Source organism: Talpa occidentalis, unplaced genomic scaffold (genome assembly GCF_014898055.3).
Source record: "Talpa occidentalis isolate TD23 unplaced genomic scaffold, MPIMG_talOcc4v2.1 talOcc4.10, whole genome shotgun sequence".
In the NCBI taxonomy this organism is placed as follows: Eukaryota; Metazoa; Chordata; class Mammalia; order Eulipotyphla; family Talpidae; genus Talpa; species Talpa occidentalis.
The window spans coordinates 57901210-57919033 of record NW_023600993.1 but is presented as its reverse complement, the minus strand read 5'-3'; the positions used below and the strand labels follow the sequence as shown (position 1 = coordinate 57919033).

Genomic DNA, 17824 nt, shown 5'->3' with positions numbered 1-17824 from the left:
CGATCCCCAGCTGCTCCCAGGCCACCGGAGGAGGGTCCCACATGGCGCGCAGACCTCTCCTGCCACCCGCTGCTCCCCTCAGCAGTGTACTTTGGTCTTTCTGGCTGCTCTGCTCCCCGCTCTGGCTCTGGTGAATTCTCTCACCCTCCCGCGCTTCTGACTGTACCCAGTGCTTGTATAAATAAATAAATAAATCTTAAAAAAATAAATAAATAAAATTCACCTTATTTTATAGCCATTGTTTTATATAGAACATTAGATTTTGAAGTATGAGTAAGTACAGGCATACCTTGGTTGATTGCACTTCACTTTATGTGCTTTGCTTTATTGCATTTTTTTATTTTTACAAATTGAAGCTTTGTCACAAACTGTTATACAAGCCTATCAACACAATTACAGGGTGTGTTCACTTCCTGTCTCTCTGTCGTATTTTGGTAATTATTGAAATATTTCTAACTTTTTTCATTACTGTTTTTGTCATTTCTCTTAGTTTGTTGTTGTTTTATAGTTCTTAACATATATTTCATCAATATCCTAAGCTTATTCGTTATTGTTATATCTGTATGGTGATCTGTGATCAGTGATCTTTGATGATACTAATGTCATTGTTCTGGGGTGCCACAGCCCGTGCCCATGTGACAGCTAACTTAGTAAATGTTGCGTGTTCTGTCATTGACTGGCTGTTCCCCCATCTCTCTCCCTCTCGTAGGCCTCTCTATATCTTGAGACACAACACTATTGAAACTAGGTCAATTAAAAATAATCCTACAATTGTCTCTAAGTCCTCAACTAAAAAGAGGGTTTTGGGTCTCTTACTTTAGATGAAAAGCTAGATGTGATTAAGTTCTGTGAGGAACACATGCTGAAAGCTGAGATAGGCTGTGCTAGTTAGCCAAGTCGTGAATGCAAAGGAAAATAAAAGTGTTACTCCAGTGAACACACGTAAGATAAGAAATCAAAATAGTCAGTGCTGATAGAAAATTTTAGTGGTTTGAATAGGCCATCAAATCAGCTACAACATTCCCTTAAGCCTAGGCTGAATCCAGAGCAAGTTCCTAACTCTTTAATTCTGTGAAGCTGAAAGAACTGAGAAAGCTGCAGAAGAAAAATTTGAAACTAGCAAAGTTTAGTTCACAAGGTTTAAGGAATAAAGCAGAATCCATAACATAAAAGTGCAAGGGGAAGCAGCAAATGCTGATATAAAAGTTTCAGCAAGTTGGGGCCTCCCTGATGACACAAGGGGTTAAGACACATCACTGTGAAGCTACCCGCAGCCACTGCAACACAAGTCTGATCCCCGGCTGACCAGGGAGAAAACCACATGGGGCAGTAGACCTCTCCTGACTTGCCTGCTGTTCCCCTCAGCAGTGTATTTCAGTCAATCTGCTTGTTCTGTTCCTCACTCTGTCTCTGGTGAATCCTCTCATCCCCACACCTCTGACCTGTACCCCAGTTCTTGTATGCATAAATAAATAAATCTTAAAAAAATAAAAAGTTTCAGCAAGTTATCTAGAATGTAGCTAAGATAATTGGTAAAGGTGGCTACACTAAATATATTTTCTGTAGACAAGACCACCTTATTTTGAAGATGTCATCTAAGACTTTCATAACTAGAAAGAAGTCAATGCCTGGCTTCAAAGCTCCAAAAGACAAATTGACTCTCTTCTTATGGGCTAATACAGCTGGTAATTTAAAGTTGAAGCCACTAGTCACATTAACCCTGTTCTGTGTATGTTTATTAATGGAATAACAAAAGCTGACTGATAGCACAGCTGTTTATAACATGGTTTGCTGAACATTTTAAGTTCACTGTTGAGACCTACTACTCAGAAAAAAAGACTCCTTTCAAAATATTACTGTAATAATGCTGGCGAGCAGCTTTTAGCAATATAATTTTTTAATTAATAAATATATTTAGACATGCTGCTAGTAATTTTGCTACTTACAAAATATTACAATAAAATATTGTTGTTCATTGACATGACATGGTGGAGACATACCAGGTGATGAATATTTTCATGTCTGGCAATATAACATCCATTCTGCAGCCCAGGGATCAAGGTGTAATTTTGATTTTCAAGTCTTATTATTTAAGAAATATATTTTGAAAAAAAAAAAAGAAATATATTTTGTAAGGCTATAGATGACATAGATAGCAATTCCTCTGATGGACCTGGGTAAAGGAAATTGAAACCCTTTAGGGAATGATTCACCATTCTAGATGCCTTTAAAAGTATTCATGTTACATGAGAAGTCAAAATACCAGTATTAACAAGAGGTTGGAAGAAGTTGATTCTAACCCTCATGACTAACTTTGAGGGCTTCAAGACTTCTGATATGGTAGAAATAACAAGAGAAATAGAATTACAGGTGGAACTTGAAAAGGTGGCTGAATTGTTGTAATCTTGTGATAAAAGTTGAACAGATGAGGAGTTGCTTCTTTTAGATGAGCCAAGAAGATGGTTTTTTGAGATGGAAATGCACTCCTTGGGAAGATGGTCTGAGCACTGTTGAAATGACAACAATAACCTTTGCTGATAAAGTAGCATCAGGGTTTTAGAGAATTGACTCCAGTTTTGAGAAAAGGTCTACTGCGGATAAAATGCTTTTACACAGTATGGCACTGATGCAGAAAACGTCACTGTTGTCTTATTTTAACTAACTGCTGTACTCACTCCAACCTTCAGCAACCATCACCCTGATCAGTCAGGAACCCTTAGAATCTGTGCAAGATCCTCCACCAGTGAATTTATTATGACTTGCTGAAGGCTCACATGATGGAGAGCAGTTTTTAGCAATACAGTTTTATTTTTAATTAGGAAATATATTTTTATATATTTAGACATGATGCCATTGCCCACTTGCTAGGCTACAGTATCGAGTAAACATAATTTTTTATGCATTGGGAAGGCTAAACATTTTTTGCGGCTTGCTATTTTGTGGTGGCCTACAATGGAACCCACACTCCCCAGTGTGTAGTGGTGAGTGCACACACTGGAACCTGCACTTCTTCATCATAGCCCCACACTTAGTGCCAGGCTGGGTCGTGCCAGGCCGGGCCATCCCAGGTGCTGACCCATCACAGATATGGGTAAATGTTTGCTGGATAAATATTGATTGCAGAGGCTATATTTTCTGCTGTGCTAGGAAATTCTACCTTATTTAATCAGTCATTCAGCAGTTGGTGACTTTGTAGATTAGTGAGTGGATCAGAAAGTTAGTGATAGATGTTAGTTATTGGTGCTGCCGATGCTGGTCCCAAGGAAGTGGCAGCCATGAGGGATGACCAGGCAAAGGACACCTGAGGTCACATGTGTGGGGGGCAGTCTGGAAGGACAGCATCCCTGCAGCACAGGCTCCTTTGAAGCCCAAGAGAGGCTCATAAACCTGAGGCAAGGCAGGCCTCATCAGGTGAGGGTGCTATCATGAGTGACCTGATGTGGACTCCACCCTGTGAGTCTGGAGGGTTCAGTGATCCCCCCACAGTTAGCATGGGTGCCTGGAAATTGGAGATGAGCAAGATGCAGGGGAGAGGCACCATCCTTCCTCGGAACCCCCTACACGGGAGTGGGAAGAGTGGAGCTGGCAGAACATCTCCCGCCTCATTCTGCTGGGAAGGAGAGAGCTTTCATCACATCCATAGGCTGAAGCTCTTCACAGCAAGCTTGGGACTTTTGTCCAAATTTCATAAAGAAAATCCCTCAGACAAAGGCCACGAGTCCCCAGTCGGTCACAACTTTCAGATGCAAAGTTGATTCCTCACAGGGTTTTTGTATGGAGTCTGTGCTCATGGGGTTCTTTTTGCTGGACTGAGTGGGATAGCTCCATGTCTCAGGGATCCACTTGGTTCTGCTCCTTGCATCTGCTCCCTTAAGAATGGTCTGAAACCAGTTCTAATCACCAGAGTTCGCCCCACTTGCTCCACCTTTCCCTTCTCTACCATCTTCTCCATAAAAATCTATTTTTTTTCTTTTTGTTGTTTATCTTTTTTATTATTTTTTAAAGATTTATTTATTCATTTTACACAAGAACCAGGGTACAGGCCAGATGCGCCGGAGGGTGAGAGAATTCACCAGAGACAGAGTGGGGAAAAGAACAGGCAGACTGATGAAACACTGCAAAGGGAGCAGCAGGCGAAACAGGAAAGGTCTGCCGCGCCATGTGAGACCCTCGCCAGCTGGCAGGGATCGAACCAGTGCTGCAGAGGCTGTGGTTAGCTTCACAGCATGGCGTTCAACCACCTGCACCACGAGGGGAAGCCCTATCTTTCGTTTTTCAAAAAATCTATTTTTTTTTTTGGCCAGTTACAAAACAAGTGATTAAAAATAAGTCATGTAGACTAGCAGGCCTGTGCATGTGGGTGTCTGTGAGTGTGCACCTGTGTGTGTTTCCCATGTGTATTTCCCATGTGTGTGCACACCCACTAGTTCTCCCCAATGTGCAGGGAACTGCTTGCCTAAATGTTTCTTTTTGTGAGCAATTAATTTTACTCTTTTTATTTACAGGCACCCAGAAAATCTGCTTCCTGGAATTTTTGTGGTGGTTCTGGTAATTCTTTATGCACTTTTTGTGACTAAAAGCAGATGTGTAGATCGTCGAGAAAAAAAGAAAACTGGTTACATTTTTCTGCAAGAAAACACTCCACCTAGCCACCAGCTGTATGCAGTGGTAGTTGACACGGGCTTCCGGGCTCCCTCCCGCTTTAGTGCAAAGGTAACTGACATCCAGGGCCCTGTGTTGTCTGCAGGGGTGAAAGTGTGCGAGTGGTACACCAGAAATGCACACTGTCATGGTGTGGCCATCTTCTTTGTCAACGTCACTTGTCATAGAGAGTGAGCTCTCTGTCCCTTCCACTGGGCCCTCAGTGTGTATCTGTAGAGGAGAAAGCAGGGACCCTCCCCTTCCTCAGGTTCCAGACCCCTTCTTCTGTCCTACCTTCACTATGGAAAATAATCACAAAGATGGATTGTCTCTGAGCAGAGCATGGAGAGTGTGAGACCAGCTGTTCTCCTCTGGTCCAAAATTCGTTATAATGAATTTACCATTCATCACCCAGAGGTAGAAAGGGGTGAGAGCTATTCAGATTAGCTTTGGGGACAGGCTGGTTGAGAATTTGGGGCTATAGACAATTTTCCCAGAGGAACTAAAGGAGGACGATGTGGAGGGGAGGGACTTGGTGTGCGATGCAGCCTGGGAGGTTGAGGAGGTGGTCTAGTCCATGGGCCACATGGATGCCATGTGCCACGCCTGGGCTACAGGCAGAATCCAGAGTGTCAGAGCCTTCTGGGTGAGTGGAGGTGTGTGCCTGCACAAACCCCACAAGAGGGTGGGTTCCCTCTGTAGCCAGAACTCACCTCCAATTTCTTAAGGGAGCCATAGTTAAAAAGAATATAGGGGCATGCAGAAGCAGGATGAAGAAGGATAGAAAGAAGAACGAGGAGGCCATGCACTGGCATGGTGGGAAAGATGGGTGCATGGCATGTTTTCAGTTATGTGAACCTCACTCACTGTAAAGCCTTACTGTCCAACTATTCATGTAGCCTGTCAGATAGCCATGTGTACTCACAGCAGTGCATGTCAAGTATCAAAGGACACCTTCCTGCAGCAACCAATGCATTTAATGGTGAAACTTTATGAAGTGGTTAAGGGATGTCTGCTCCCATCACTACTGTGATGTTCTTCATCATAGCCACAAAATGGTGATGTTCCTCGAGGGAAAAATCACCAAACATACCTTTGAGGAAGAAATTTGTCCCAGACACTGAAAAGACTATGCTTACTTATTGATGAAAAAACTAATTTTCCTTATCATTTCTCCCAACTTAATCAATGATGATGATGATGATGATGATGATGATGATGATGATAGAAGCTAGCCAACATGAATCAGGGCTTTTATTCTATGCCCAATTTTTTTTCTCCCTAATGAAAATTATGGGGTCTCCTCCAAGGAAACAGGGAGGGGCTGGACACAGGTTGGGGGTGGACATGCCCTCTGTCCTTTGGGTCCATGCTGTGGCACTTGGTCTTTCAGGGTGGTTTTGTGGCAGGATGGGAACTGGGAAAAGAGGCAAAGAAGCCACCACTTCAGCACGAGTGTCATGTGTTGGGTATCTTAGTCTTACTCCTGTATCTTTGTTTTCAGGTTTACATTGTTTTATGTGGAGAAAATGGACTTTCTGAACCCAAAGAACTCTGCTATCCAGAGAAGCCCCTGTTTGAAAGCAATTCCAGACACACCTTTATCCTGAGGTATTCCAAAATATTCTGACTGCACAATTGAGGACAGAGAGACCAGTGAGAATTGGTGTAGCCTTATCATAAATTTTTAAAAAGTAGCATATTTAACATTACTTTTACATAGAAAGTATTGATGCACCCCAAAGTATTTTTGCAAATTTTGAAGTAGATTAAATGGTATGTTTATATGAGGGAAGAAAGAAGGAGAGGGATTTACTGATTTTTCAAGCTAGATAAGTTCATAATCACAGCATTTTCTATGTCACTAAAACTGTTTAATTATTGATTAGATTAACTCCAGATTTGAAAGAGCAGTGATATATGGCAATACAAGGGTAGTGGGACTGCAGGAAGAGAGATAATATATCTCTCTTTGAAAATACAAGTATTTTCATATAATAATATCTCAATAATATATCTCTCTTTGAAAATACAAGTATTTTCAAAAATATGAAATAATTGAACTAAATATTCTCTCCAGGAAAATTTCATTTAGATATTTATTATTTTGGGGTACTGTCTTCATTGAGATGGGGTTAAACTCAGACTAATGCACAAAGGACACAAATACAATCATGTGATGGATAGCAGTTCAAAGATAGACCATCTCTACGATAGTGGTCCCATACACAGCTTCAATGTGCAGCAGGCTATGCCATTTGGATTTGTATAAGTGCACTCCATGGTGTTCACACAACAAAACCGCCTAATAATTACATTTCTCAGAATTCCCATCATTAATTGTGACTGTACATTACTGAGGTTTCAGTGATTTTCTTTTAAGGAAAACTAGTAGATGGTGAAGAGTTGGTGGTCACCTCTTGCCACATCAGCCACCCTCTGAAGGAGAGAATTGGGGTTGACGCATCCCAGGACCCCATCACTGCACATGTGCCTGATGAGTCACTGTTGTCTGTCCTCAGTGTATCGGCAATGCTGGGCCCTCTCCAGAAGATCCACCTCTGGCATGACAGCCGTGGTCCTTCTCCTGCCTGGTATGTCAGCCATGTGATGGTGAAGGAGCTGTGCACACAAGAGGGACAGTGCTGGTTCTTCCCTGCCGAGTGCTGGCTGGCAGTGAGCAGGGTCCCATCACGTGAAGGCCGTGTGGAGCAGGAGCTCACCTGCCTGCAGAGGGGCCCAGGCTTTCGGAAGGTAAGCCAGCACCCAATGTCCCCCAGATGATGAGGTGCATAGCTCCACTTATCTCAGAAGCTGTTTCTCTAAATTCTTACAGTGTGTTCATGCTGATTTCAAGATAGTCACATCTTAAGTGACACATCATTTAAGTGGCCATCCAAGCATGGAATAATTATTCTTTCCAGTTTTAACTATTACAGTAATGAATTTCTTCTTTTAATTATAACTATAATAGCATTTACAGAATTTGTGATTATGTATTTTGTGGTGTCCAAAGGACTGTTTAAATACTTTTCAGTGCCTTGTGTATTTCCTGTACAACCAAGATAATTGATAAATAGAAAGCAGATGTGATCAGCACAAAATGGCAGGGGATTATGAAAAAAGACAAAATCACTTATAATCTCACAAATCAATTGTAAAACTTGATGCTTGCATGTTCCCGCCTTTCCCTATTTAAGAATATATTTTATATCATTTTAATAACAAATGTGATAAGGTGAGCTGTGCATTTTTTGCATTTTCTAATTTAATATTTAGAATCAATTTCTTCAAGAATTTTCTTTAAAATCATCATTGAATGGCCATATCATGGTGCATTGTACACTATTCTTTGCTTAAGTATCCATTTATAATTTACTTCCATTAATTTCCATGATTGAAAACATTTTCATGCATAATTTTGTGTTTCTGATGAACAATTTCTTTGGCTTGTCTCCACCAGGGATAGGAGGTTACTCTAGACCTACTTACTTACTCTACTTACTCTAGACCTTTTTTTCCTACTTACTCTAGACCTTTCTTTCCAATGCATCTTCATTGCCACCTGCCAATAGTGAGAGGGGCAGTTTATACCAAAGTTCCAGAGGCTCCTGCAAAAGTTTGCATTTGTCTCGCCCACTGAAATCATGGCCAGGTGTGACTAGAAGGCTGGGGCCAGTTGGGAAGGGCCTGGAGCACCCAACAGGACTCTGCATCCTGCTAACAAACAAGGAGAGTCTCAAAATTATGGCCCATCTGCTCAGAAAATGACTAGTTGTCAAGTAAGATTTCACCATCTTTGTATAAATATCCACCCTCAGTGAATGTCTCTTGCTGGTTTCTCTTTCAGCTTTTCTATTCAAAGTTCACAGAATACCTGGAAGATTTCCATGTCTGGGTCTCCGTGTACAGCCGTCCCTCCTCCAGCGGCTTCCTGCACACACCACGCCTCACTGTTGCCTTCACCTTGCTGTGCTCATATGCGTGTCTCACTGCTCTGGTCACCTCTGTGGGACAAGACCAGGTGGGAGGCAATGGACTTTCCTTAAAATCCCAGACCTACAGTACCTTCTTCACTAAGGAATAAGCAAAACTATATTCCTTGGAAAAAGATTTAGAGCAAGGAAAGCCAGTCTGTGTTTCTCAGTGTCCCAGAGGTGATGTGGTTGAAGCCTGCACTGGGCAAAGCAAGCACTGGCTGCTTTAGCTGACCCCCCTGATGTGCTCCACAGCATGGCTTCTGCAGGGGGCCAGCAGGCTCATGGCCTCAGAAGAATGCCCTGAATTTTTTAATATCAAAGCAATTCAAATTTTGAAAATACTCTGACCAAAAACCAGAACAATTCTGATGGTCATATTGCCCTTGGGGTGCCAGTTTGCAATTAACAACATGGGTCTAATTGTTCCTCATGAGACGTAGAAATTGATTATAAATCAGCATAAACAGCTAAATAAAATTTTTTCCTGAGGAAAAGTTTACAACATGACTTTTGAGGTAAGGAAGAACAGTCAAATTTGCTACTTAGGACAATCTCATAAGAAGTGAATGTGGTGTTGATCCATCTCAATAGCAGAAAGCACCATGTTCAGAGTGCATTAGTAACAGTGCATAGTAGCAGAAACTTTTTGAAAAGAATAGCATGGTGTGTATGTAGAATTTGGAATGAGGTGATCAAGAAATATGACCAAGTAGCAAGAAGAAAATAGCTGTGTCTACCTGGGACAAGAGTGGGACGTGGTGAGGAAACCTAAGATTGCCCTCTGCACTGACTAAACTCTTCTCTGCCACTAACCTCTTCTCTCTATTTTTGGTGCATTGGGGATGTTGATGCCTTCTTGTCAGATTGTAGCAAGGATTAAATTAGTTGAGCATGGCTAGCATACAGTGAGCACTCAGAAAACCTTCAATACAACAGGTTTGTTTGGTTAAAAAAAAAAAGTTTCTTGTGATTTTTTTTTTTTTTAACTCCTGAGATAGATTCAGGGAGACACACTTTGGTTAAATATAAGTATAAATACTGTGTGTTTTCAATTGGACTTACTCTCAGAGATGTAATTGCTGCTGTTGGATTATCATAGCTCCTGTTGGGTGTTGACCCCACAAATATCACTCTCGGATCCTTCCAGATGGGTTTCCTGTGCACCCTCTTGGCTTCTTCCGGGGCCCAGCTTTTGTCACTGCTCTTCAGGCTCAGCAAGGTACTAGCAATTCATCTGCATGGCGCTTCTGGGGAGCACCACACAGCCTAAACAATCTCCTTTTGTTTGTAGGAAGCTCCCAGGCATTCCAGAGCACCGCCATACCTACCCCGGAGAAGAGTGCAGACAGGGGTAGCTCAGGGTAAGTGTGCACTTTCAAATAGCTTTAAAGGTATTTTGTTACTGTTGTTTCTTTTAAATTCATAGCAACAGGAAAATAATGAAGTCTGAGAAGGAAGGGTCAAAGACACACCAGCATCACAACTGAACTTTTTATTATACTCATTAGAAGGGAGGTTGCACTTAATTTCATAGGTTTGAAAACCTATTTATGACCTTGCCCAAGCCCACACCAGATGAGAGTGTCAAAATCCTTTGCAGCTGGGCCTCATCTTTTAAGGAGGCTTGATCTTGTGCTGTCAGAGGTAACAGTGTTTTCTAAAGAAAGCACTCTCCTTAGAAGCCCTAAGTGCCTACCTTAGCATCATAAGTTTGATTTTTTTTTTCAATCAGACCCTAATTTCCAGAGAAGGATCCGAGGTGCACAGAAGACACACGAGGTCAGTATATTTATGCACAGCACTCATTCTCTAGCATGAAAATCTAACAATAAGATCTCTCTGGCATTCTCTCTTGGCTGTGGTCTGGCTATGGATGATCAGGGTCAGGGTGGGAGGGAGACAAGGGAAGACACACGGGAAGCTGTTGTGCTCAGCAGGGCCACAAGCAAAGGCAGGCTCTTCAGAAAGAGAAGGTCCTTTCCCAGAACACAAGTCCAGGAAGCTCCACAGAGGCCAAAAGGGAAGGTATGCAGCCCAGCAGAGTTTGGAAAGCTATTATGTGTGAAGGCAGTGACCTTTTAGAAGCTGGGCCTGAGTGGCAAGGTGGTGGCAGTTCTAGTGGGAGAGACACTGGGGAATAGCAAGGGGTGGTTTTTACTCTGCTACTCCCCAGGCTCCTGTGAGAAGGGGGACTTGAGAAGTTGCCTGGTACTTCCTTATTTAACAAATCTCCTGTTTGTTAAATAAACCCCATTATTGTTGTTCCCTGAGGATGAGTGGTCTTGCAGGCCTCAGACAAGAGCTGACACCATCTGTGACAGGGTATTTTGAAGGGTAGAACCACATTGTCACCTTGGATCTATGTGATTGTGTGACTCTTCTCTGGAAACATTTCAGGATATGTATGATGCCTTATACTCTAATCCTTATTTGGTTCTGTGGCTCCCATTCCTGAGTGTGGGACTTCATCTCCAGACCTGCTCCAGTCCTGCTTCCTCTACTTTCCTGCTTGGGTTATGCATATTCCCCTTTTCACAAGAGGTTCGCCCACCCCATTGCTCTGAACTGCCACTATCTGCTCTGGCCAGGACCTGGTCCCCTTCCAAAGGTCATGAGCATAGTCACTCTTGGCTGCACTGATCATGGCAGTTGTCACGGCTACCCTCTGTGGGGTACCAAGGACTATCAGCTGACTGCCTGTGCTTCCTCACCCAGAATCCATCCCCAGGCTGGGCTTAACAAAGTGGGTTGGCCATGTCCATTTACTTCCCAAGAAGGCTCACAAACTATGCTACTTCAGAGGGCAAAATAGTCTATGGAGAGCCCTATCCATTGAGACATTTCCCTTAGCCTGACTTTGTTTTTTCTAGGAAAACCCATTGGCCATTCTCTCTGAAAGTACCAGGGCCTGGAGGAGGGTGACCAGCAGTGATGAAGCAGGTTGTCTGTCCCCCGAGTTGGAGGGCTGTGGCGCTGACCCATGCCAGCAGACCCAGAGGGAGAAGAGGGACCATGACATTCCTGGTTCACACCGTGGCATTGGTGGTGCGTGTATACAATCTGCAGAGGTGGGAGGCAGGGCATCTGGAGTTGGGCCACGTGTGCCCAAATGTTCTGATAACATCTAAAACAGGTACATCTGAAATGGAGGCTACATTTTTACCCAGACTGGAGATGGTCGTTACTAAATACAGTCAACTACCATGAAGACCCAGCTTTTCTATTGCAAGAAATACAAATTCCATGAACTTGTGACACTGTGAAAACAATGAAAAAACAGTGTTACAACAATGTTAAAATGGCCAGTTAAAGATGCCAGTTATCTGTGAAGAAGACAGATCATGCAATGTTGACTTTCTTGTCAGAAAAGACAAAAAAATATATTGAAAAAAAGTAAAAACCTTCACCCCAGTAAAATTATGAATCTCTGGATATTAGTTAGGGTTTTTCAGAGAAACAACAAAGTGTAAAACAATGCTAAACATGCACCAAGGTGGGAACAGTTCACTGTGTGTTCTCACCCATGCACTAACAAATGCAAGACCACTCATCCTCAGGGAACAACAATAATGGGGTTTGTTTAACAAACAGGAGATTTGTTAAATAAGAAAGAGTTCTAAGGCCACACATGGCTGGCTCTCTCACCCCAGACTGTGTCCACAGTGTCCAGTAGTCCCAAACAAAGGCCACTCATGTAAGATGGTGTTGTCCTATCAATGAGGGCCTGGACTTGGTGACACACCAGTCAGCAGTGCACCAAGGTCTAACTCATGGTGGCAGCTGGTGGGACTGCTCACAGGTGGGACTGCCAAGGTGACATTACAGCAGCCCACAGCAACAGTCTGAAGGCTGGATAGCACCAGACACCAGACTGGACAGCAGTGGAGGAAACTGAGGTGCCAGATTATCAAAAGTAGTTGACAGCTCTCAAAGATGGCCAGACACAGAGTGCTGGTCACCTGTCAAAAGTGCGGATTAGCACCTGTCAGAGAAGCCAGTCACCACTGGTCACCAAGAGGCAACGTCACAATGTCAGAGACACCAGTGTTACAGTTCTCTCTAAGTTGTTGGCCTACACCAACAAACAGCTCTTTGTGAGCTATTGGCATAAGCCAACAGCAACCAGATCTTTTTGAGACATCAGGCCATGGCAGTGTCAGAGGCAGGATCAGATGCAGGTGCAGCAGCCAGTCTCTGTGAAAGTCTGTGGAGGCCTGTAGGTCTGTTGAATCCCACAGAGGTCATCTGCTCAATGCTTCTTCAGAGGCAGTGCACAGTCTAGGGCAAGGCCCTAGAGCCCTAGTATGCCTGCTCACACTAGAGGCAGCAGGCAGGGAAACTCCCACCCATGCCTACTAAGTGAAAGCTGCCGGAGCCCTGAGGGCTCCTTTGCTCAAACACTGCTGGCAGCTGGGAAGAGGAATGCCTGCAGCTATAGTCTGAGGTGTGCACCTGTGCCTCAGCTGCAACAAGGCTGGATGCCCCCGATACTGTGTGGAGGGGCAAGGGTGCAGGGAGGAAGCCAGATTCATCCTGAGCCTTGTGCAGTGGGTTTCTGGTTTCAAAAGAACACATAGAAGGGATTGTAAGGAATTGATTCATGTGATTATAGAAACTGACATGTCCCAAGATTTGCAGTTGGCAGCCTAGAAACCCAGAAAAGCAGATGCCTCAGCTGAGAGGCCAGGTAGGAGGAATTCTCTCTTACTTAGGCCTCAATTGACTGGACAAGGCCCACCCAAATCGGGGAGGCCAGCTGCTTCACTCAGTCCACCAAATTAAAAATTCATTTTGTACTGGAATTTATTTAAATTTCCTCTTAATGATTATATCCCTATTCTCCCCATCCCAATTTTGTTACCATAATAAGTAATAAGTAATACTGATAGTATTCTGTGCCCTCTTGGTTATTTCCCAAGAGAAAGAATTTTATAATTATTACAACTTAAATACGCATAGCCGTTAACTTGTTTGTATTTCTGCTTGCCATTCCAGTTCACATTGAATGCAATTGCTAGTGCAATGTGTCTCTTACACTTCTGTCTTGTTCTTTTTTAGCTCATTGGTAATGTTTTTTCCCTCTTTCATCTAAATAAATATAAACTTTGGTAGTGTCCTCTCCCACCACCGTCTCTTGTGCCCCCTTTCCTTTCCCTCTCTTCTGCCTCTTAACCTCGGAGCCCTCAAGCTATTTACCAATGTCCATAATATTTTTTTGTGTTTTATCTTGTTGAATTATCTGCTACGTAAATGCTATGTAAAATTTTTGTTTTTATTGTTCTGACTTTGCTAAACATAATTCGCTCAACTTCTTTTATTTTGTGGAAATGGCAGAATTTCTTTTTTTTTAAGTAAGAACCTTCAAGTTCATTAATTAATTAATTAATTAATTTTAAGATTTATTTATTTATTTATACAAGCACAGAGTACAGTCAGAAGCACGAAGGGTGAGAGAATTCACCAGAGCCAGAGTGGGGAACAGAACAGGGAGACTGACGAAATACACTGCTGAGGGGAGCAGCGGGTGCGACAGGAGAGGTCTGCTTAGCCATGTGGGATTCTTGCCGGCTGGCTGGGATCAAACCCAAGCTGCAGAGGCTGCAGACAGCTTCACAGTGCAGCGCTCAACCGCCTGCGCCACCAGGGAGCCCCTGGATGTCTTCTTAATATGTGCCGTTCTCAGGGGTATGAGGTAGTACATCACTGTAGTTTTAATCTGCATCTTTAGTATTAGAAGTGATAATGAACACTTATTTTCATATTTTGTTTGGCCTTCTGGATATCCTCTTGGGTGACTTGTCTGTTTATATCTGCTACCCATTTGTTAACTGGGTAATTTGGATTTTTATAGTATTGAATTGTATGAGATTCTAGTGTATCTTAGATATTAATCCCTTATCAGGTATATATTGTGTAATATTTTCTCCCATTCAGTAGGGTGTCTATTATTCATTTGTATTTTTTTGCAATATATAGAAATTTTTTAATGAGGTAATCCTAATTGTTTATTTTTTTTAATAAGTTCCCTTGTCAAATGGATTGAAACATCAAAAAATATCTTTATTGTTGACATCATAGAATGCGTCATCAATTTTTTTCCTATTGTAATAGGTCTTATACCTAAATCTTTAATCCATTTGGAATTTACTTTTGAGTATGGTGTTATTGAGTAATCCAGCTTCAGTCTTTTATGTGTTGACTTTATAATTTTCCCAGCACCATTTATTAAAAACATTAAAAGACACTGTCTTTTCTCCATTTTATGGTCTCCATATACGGGTGTTTTATCATAGATGAGGTGATGGTATATGGATAGATTCATTTCTGGACTTTGAATTCTGTCCCATTGGTCTATGTATTTATTTTTGTGCCCAAACCATGTTGTTTTTAATGCTGTTGCTTTATAGCAAAGCTTGAGGTCATGCATGTGATGCCTCCACTCTCTTTCTAAGGGTTGCTTTTGCAATTTGAGACCTATTGTGTTTCCATGTAAATTTCAGTATTTTTCATTGAGTTCCTTTGAATAATACAGCTGCAATTTTGATGGAGATTGCATTAAATTTATATACCATTTTTGGTGGGATAGTCATTTTGATTATATTGATGATCCTCATCCATGAGCATGGATGTCCTTCCATCTCCTTATGTTGCTATCAAAGTCCAACAGTAATATTTAGTAGTTCTCGATGTATAGGTGTTTTATCTCCTTTTTAGGCATATTCTGAAGTATTTATTCTTTTTTGAAGCAATTATAAATTGAGGGTTTTTTTATTTTTTTAAAGATTTATTTATTTATTCATAAAAGAACCAGGGTACAGGCCAGATTCGCGGGAGGGTAAGGATTCACCAGAGACAGAGCGGGGAACAGAACAGGCAGACTGACTGAAACACTGCTGAGGGGAGCAGCAGGCAAGACAGGAGAGGTCTGCAGCACCATGTGGGACCCTCGCAGGCTGGCCGGTATTGAACTGGGGCTGCAGAGGCTACGGGACAGATTCACAGTGCTGCGCTCAACCACCTGCACCACCAGGGGAGGCCCGAGGGTTTTTTTTTTTAATGTATATATGCTGGACTAATTTGTGTGACCGACTGGACTATCAAGTCTCAGGCTTGTTCTAATCTGCCCCATTGTTACTTTACACCTTCTTTGTGTTAAGTGATTTAGGTGCTTGTTGCCTTGATATTTATTCTTTTGTTGCTTTATAATAACCCCTCTAGTATTTCTTTCATGTGCTGCATAGTATTGATAAATTCTTTTGGTTTTTGCTTTCAGTGAAGCTCCTTGTTCTTCCTTCTATCTCGATTGTTAATCTTGCTCTGCAAAGGATTCTGAACTGGAAGTCTCTTTCTCTAAATGTTTTTAAATATCTCTTTGCAGTCCTTTTGTGGTTATAATGTTTTTGCTGAAAAGTCTACTGACCAATTACAGGTTACCCTTTTTTCTCTTGATATTTTTAATCTTGATATTTTAATCTGCTGTCCTGCTTGTTATTTTTAACAGCTTTACTATATGTGTCTTGGAGTATGTCTGTCTTTTATTATTTTGTCTGGAATTTTTTGGGTTTCTTGGATCACAGTTCATTTCCCAGTTGAGATGGTTTTAAATTATTATTTCACTGAAATATGTTTTCAATACTGTTCTCTTTTTATTCTCCCTCTGGGATCTCCATGATCCAGGTATTATTTCTCTTTAAGCTGTCCCAGAGCCCTCTTACACTGGTTTCATTTTTTTAATTATTTTCTCTCCACCTAATCCTATTGTTGTGTTTTCCAACATTGTTTTTCAAGTTCATTCTCTCCAATGCTTGCTTATCCGCTATTCAGGTCCTCTGTTGTGTTTTCTTACATCAGCTGCACCACAGCTGTTCCTCTTTCTAGCAGGAAGTGCTGTCCAGTTGTTTTTCCGACCCATTAAACTGATGCTCCTGTTGTGCAAAGTGATAGTTTTTCCCTTAGAGTCTCTTGGGAGTTTTGCTGTGTGTATTTAGAGGAGGAGAGTTTGGTATCTTCACTCTGCTTGCATTTTGCTGGACCCCTCTTCTGTCAATTCAAATGATCATCTCATCCAGAAATACCCTGTCACACACACCAGAATAATATTTGACCAAATCTCTGTGCACCCCATGGTCCAGCCAATTTATATCAAATTTGCACAGTTGATATGGATGGAAATGAGGCGCTCTGTTAACAACTGCTCTGCATGCTCTTCCTCAGCCCTTGGCGGTGAATTTGAAGGACATGCCATGCACTGGTGGCCAAAGGCACCTCTACTTTGGTCAGGCTCTGCAGCGTGGGCCATTTGTGGGATGGTTTCAGTTGTCTGTGGCCTGGGGACAGGATTTCTAGGATACAGGTGAGTTTGTCATAATTTTTTTGAATATCCTTTGATGGAAAGTCTAGCATTTATAAAGAAATTCTTGTGTTTCTGGGAACTCATGAATATATTGTAGGTACCAGGTGTGACTGCTATTATGTTAGCTCTCATTTCTCCCTCCTGCCTCCAAGATGGTGAAGAGCATCATATACAAACACCAGAGGGAGGTTCCAGCTGGCAGCTCTCCAGTGGCAGTGCAGCCGGGTAGAGTTCAGGTTGTTACAAGCACTCTCACCCAAGCAAGGGGTCCCTAAGAGGAAGCCTCTGAGCCAGATGTTCTGGCTGAGGGCATGTCCTTAATCACACCTGTTAAATGAAATACCGTATATACATCTGGGAGATAGGGTATTGCTCATGTTTTATCGATTCATTGTCCCACCACACACACTGACTCCCTTGCTGGCCCCGCACCTATCCCCAAGGGTTACTCAGTGTGGCTCCCGCAGGCCTGTGTCTTCCTAAACCATAGAATAATCCTGGCTCCTAATACCTAGTTTGTAGGGTTTTAGCAGAAGAAAAATAATTTCCTCAGTGCTGTCGTACCACGCAATGCCTGGTACTTGATCAGAGTTCAGCAGATGAAAACTCACTTTTATTGTTGTTATTGCTCTTATTGCTAATATTTACCTCCACCCTCCCCTTCCACTTTCCCACCTCTGCACTTTCATCTGTCATTGCTGGGTTCCCTCTCTCTTTTTCACTGAGCAGCTTCCATCCCCTCTTGGCAAAAAAGAGACCGTCACCCCACCAATGGCAGGATGGCACAGTGCTCTCCCTCTGCAGCCCCTCTCACAGGGGCTTTCTTTAGGATGTGGACTCTGTCCCTGAA

The 17824-nt window shown here is 42.4% G+C and overlaps 1 protein-coding gene across 11 annotated transcripts in view; it reads left to right on the top strand.

Annotated features, from left to right (window-relative positions):
* PKD1L1 (polycystin 1 like 1, transient receptor potential channel interacting) overlaps positions 1-17824 on the top strand; it is a 181015-nt gene that overhangs the window by 112351 nt on the left and 50840 nt on the right. For all 11 annotated transcript variants that reach the window (XM_037501593.2, XM_054695721.1, XM_054695734.1 and 8 more), the window contains 9 exons: positions 4506-4713; positions 6146-6252; positions 7164-7395; positions 8492-8665; positions 9721-9840; positions 9913-9982; positions 10354-10400; positions 11492-11666; positions 16836-16974. In XM_037501593.2, the coding sequence (XP_037357490.1) occupies positions 4506-4713; positions 6146-6252; positions 7164-7395; positions 8492-8665; positions 9721-9840; positions 9913-9982; positions 10354-10400; positions 11492-11666; positions 16836-16974 (1272 nt within the window). The remainder of the gene's footprint in view (positions 1-4505; positions 4714-6145; positions 6253-7163; positions 7396-8491; positions 8666-9720; positions 9841-9912; positions 9983-10353; positions 10401-11491; positions 11667-16835; positions 16975-17824) is intronic.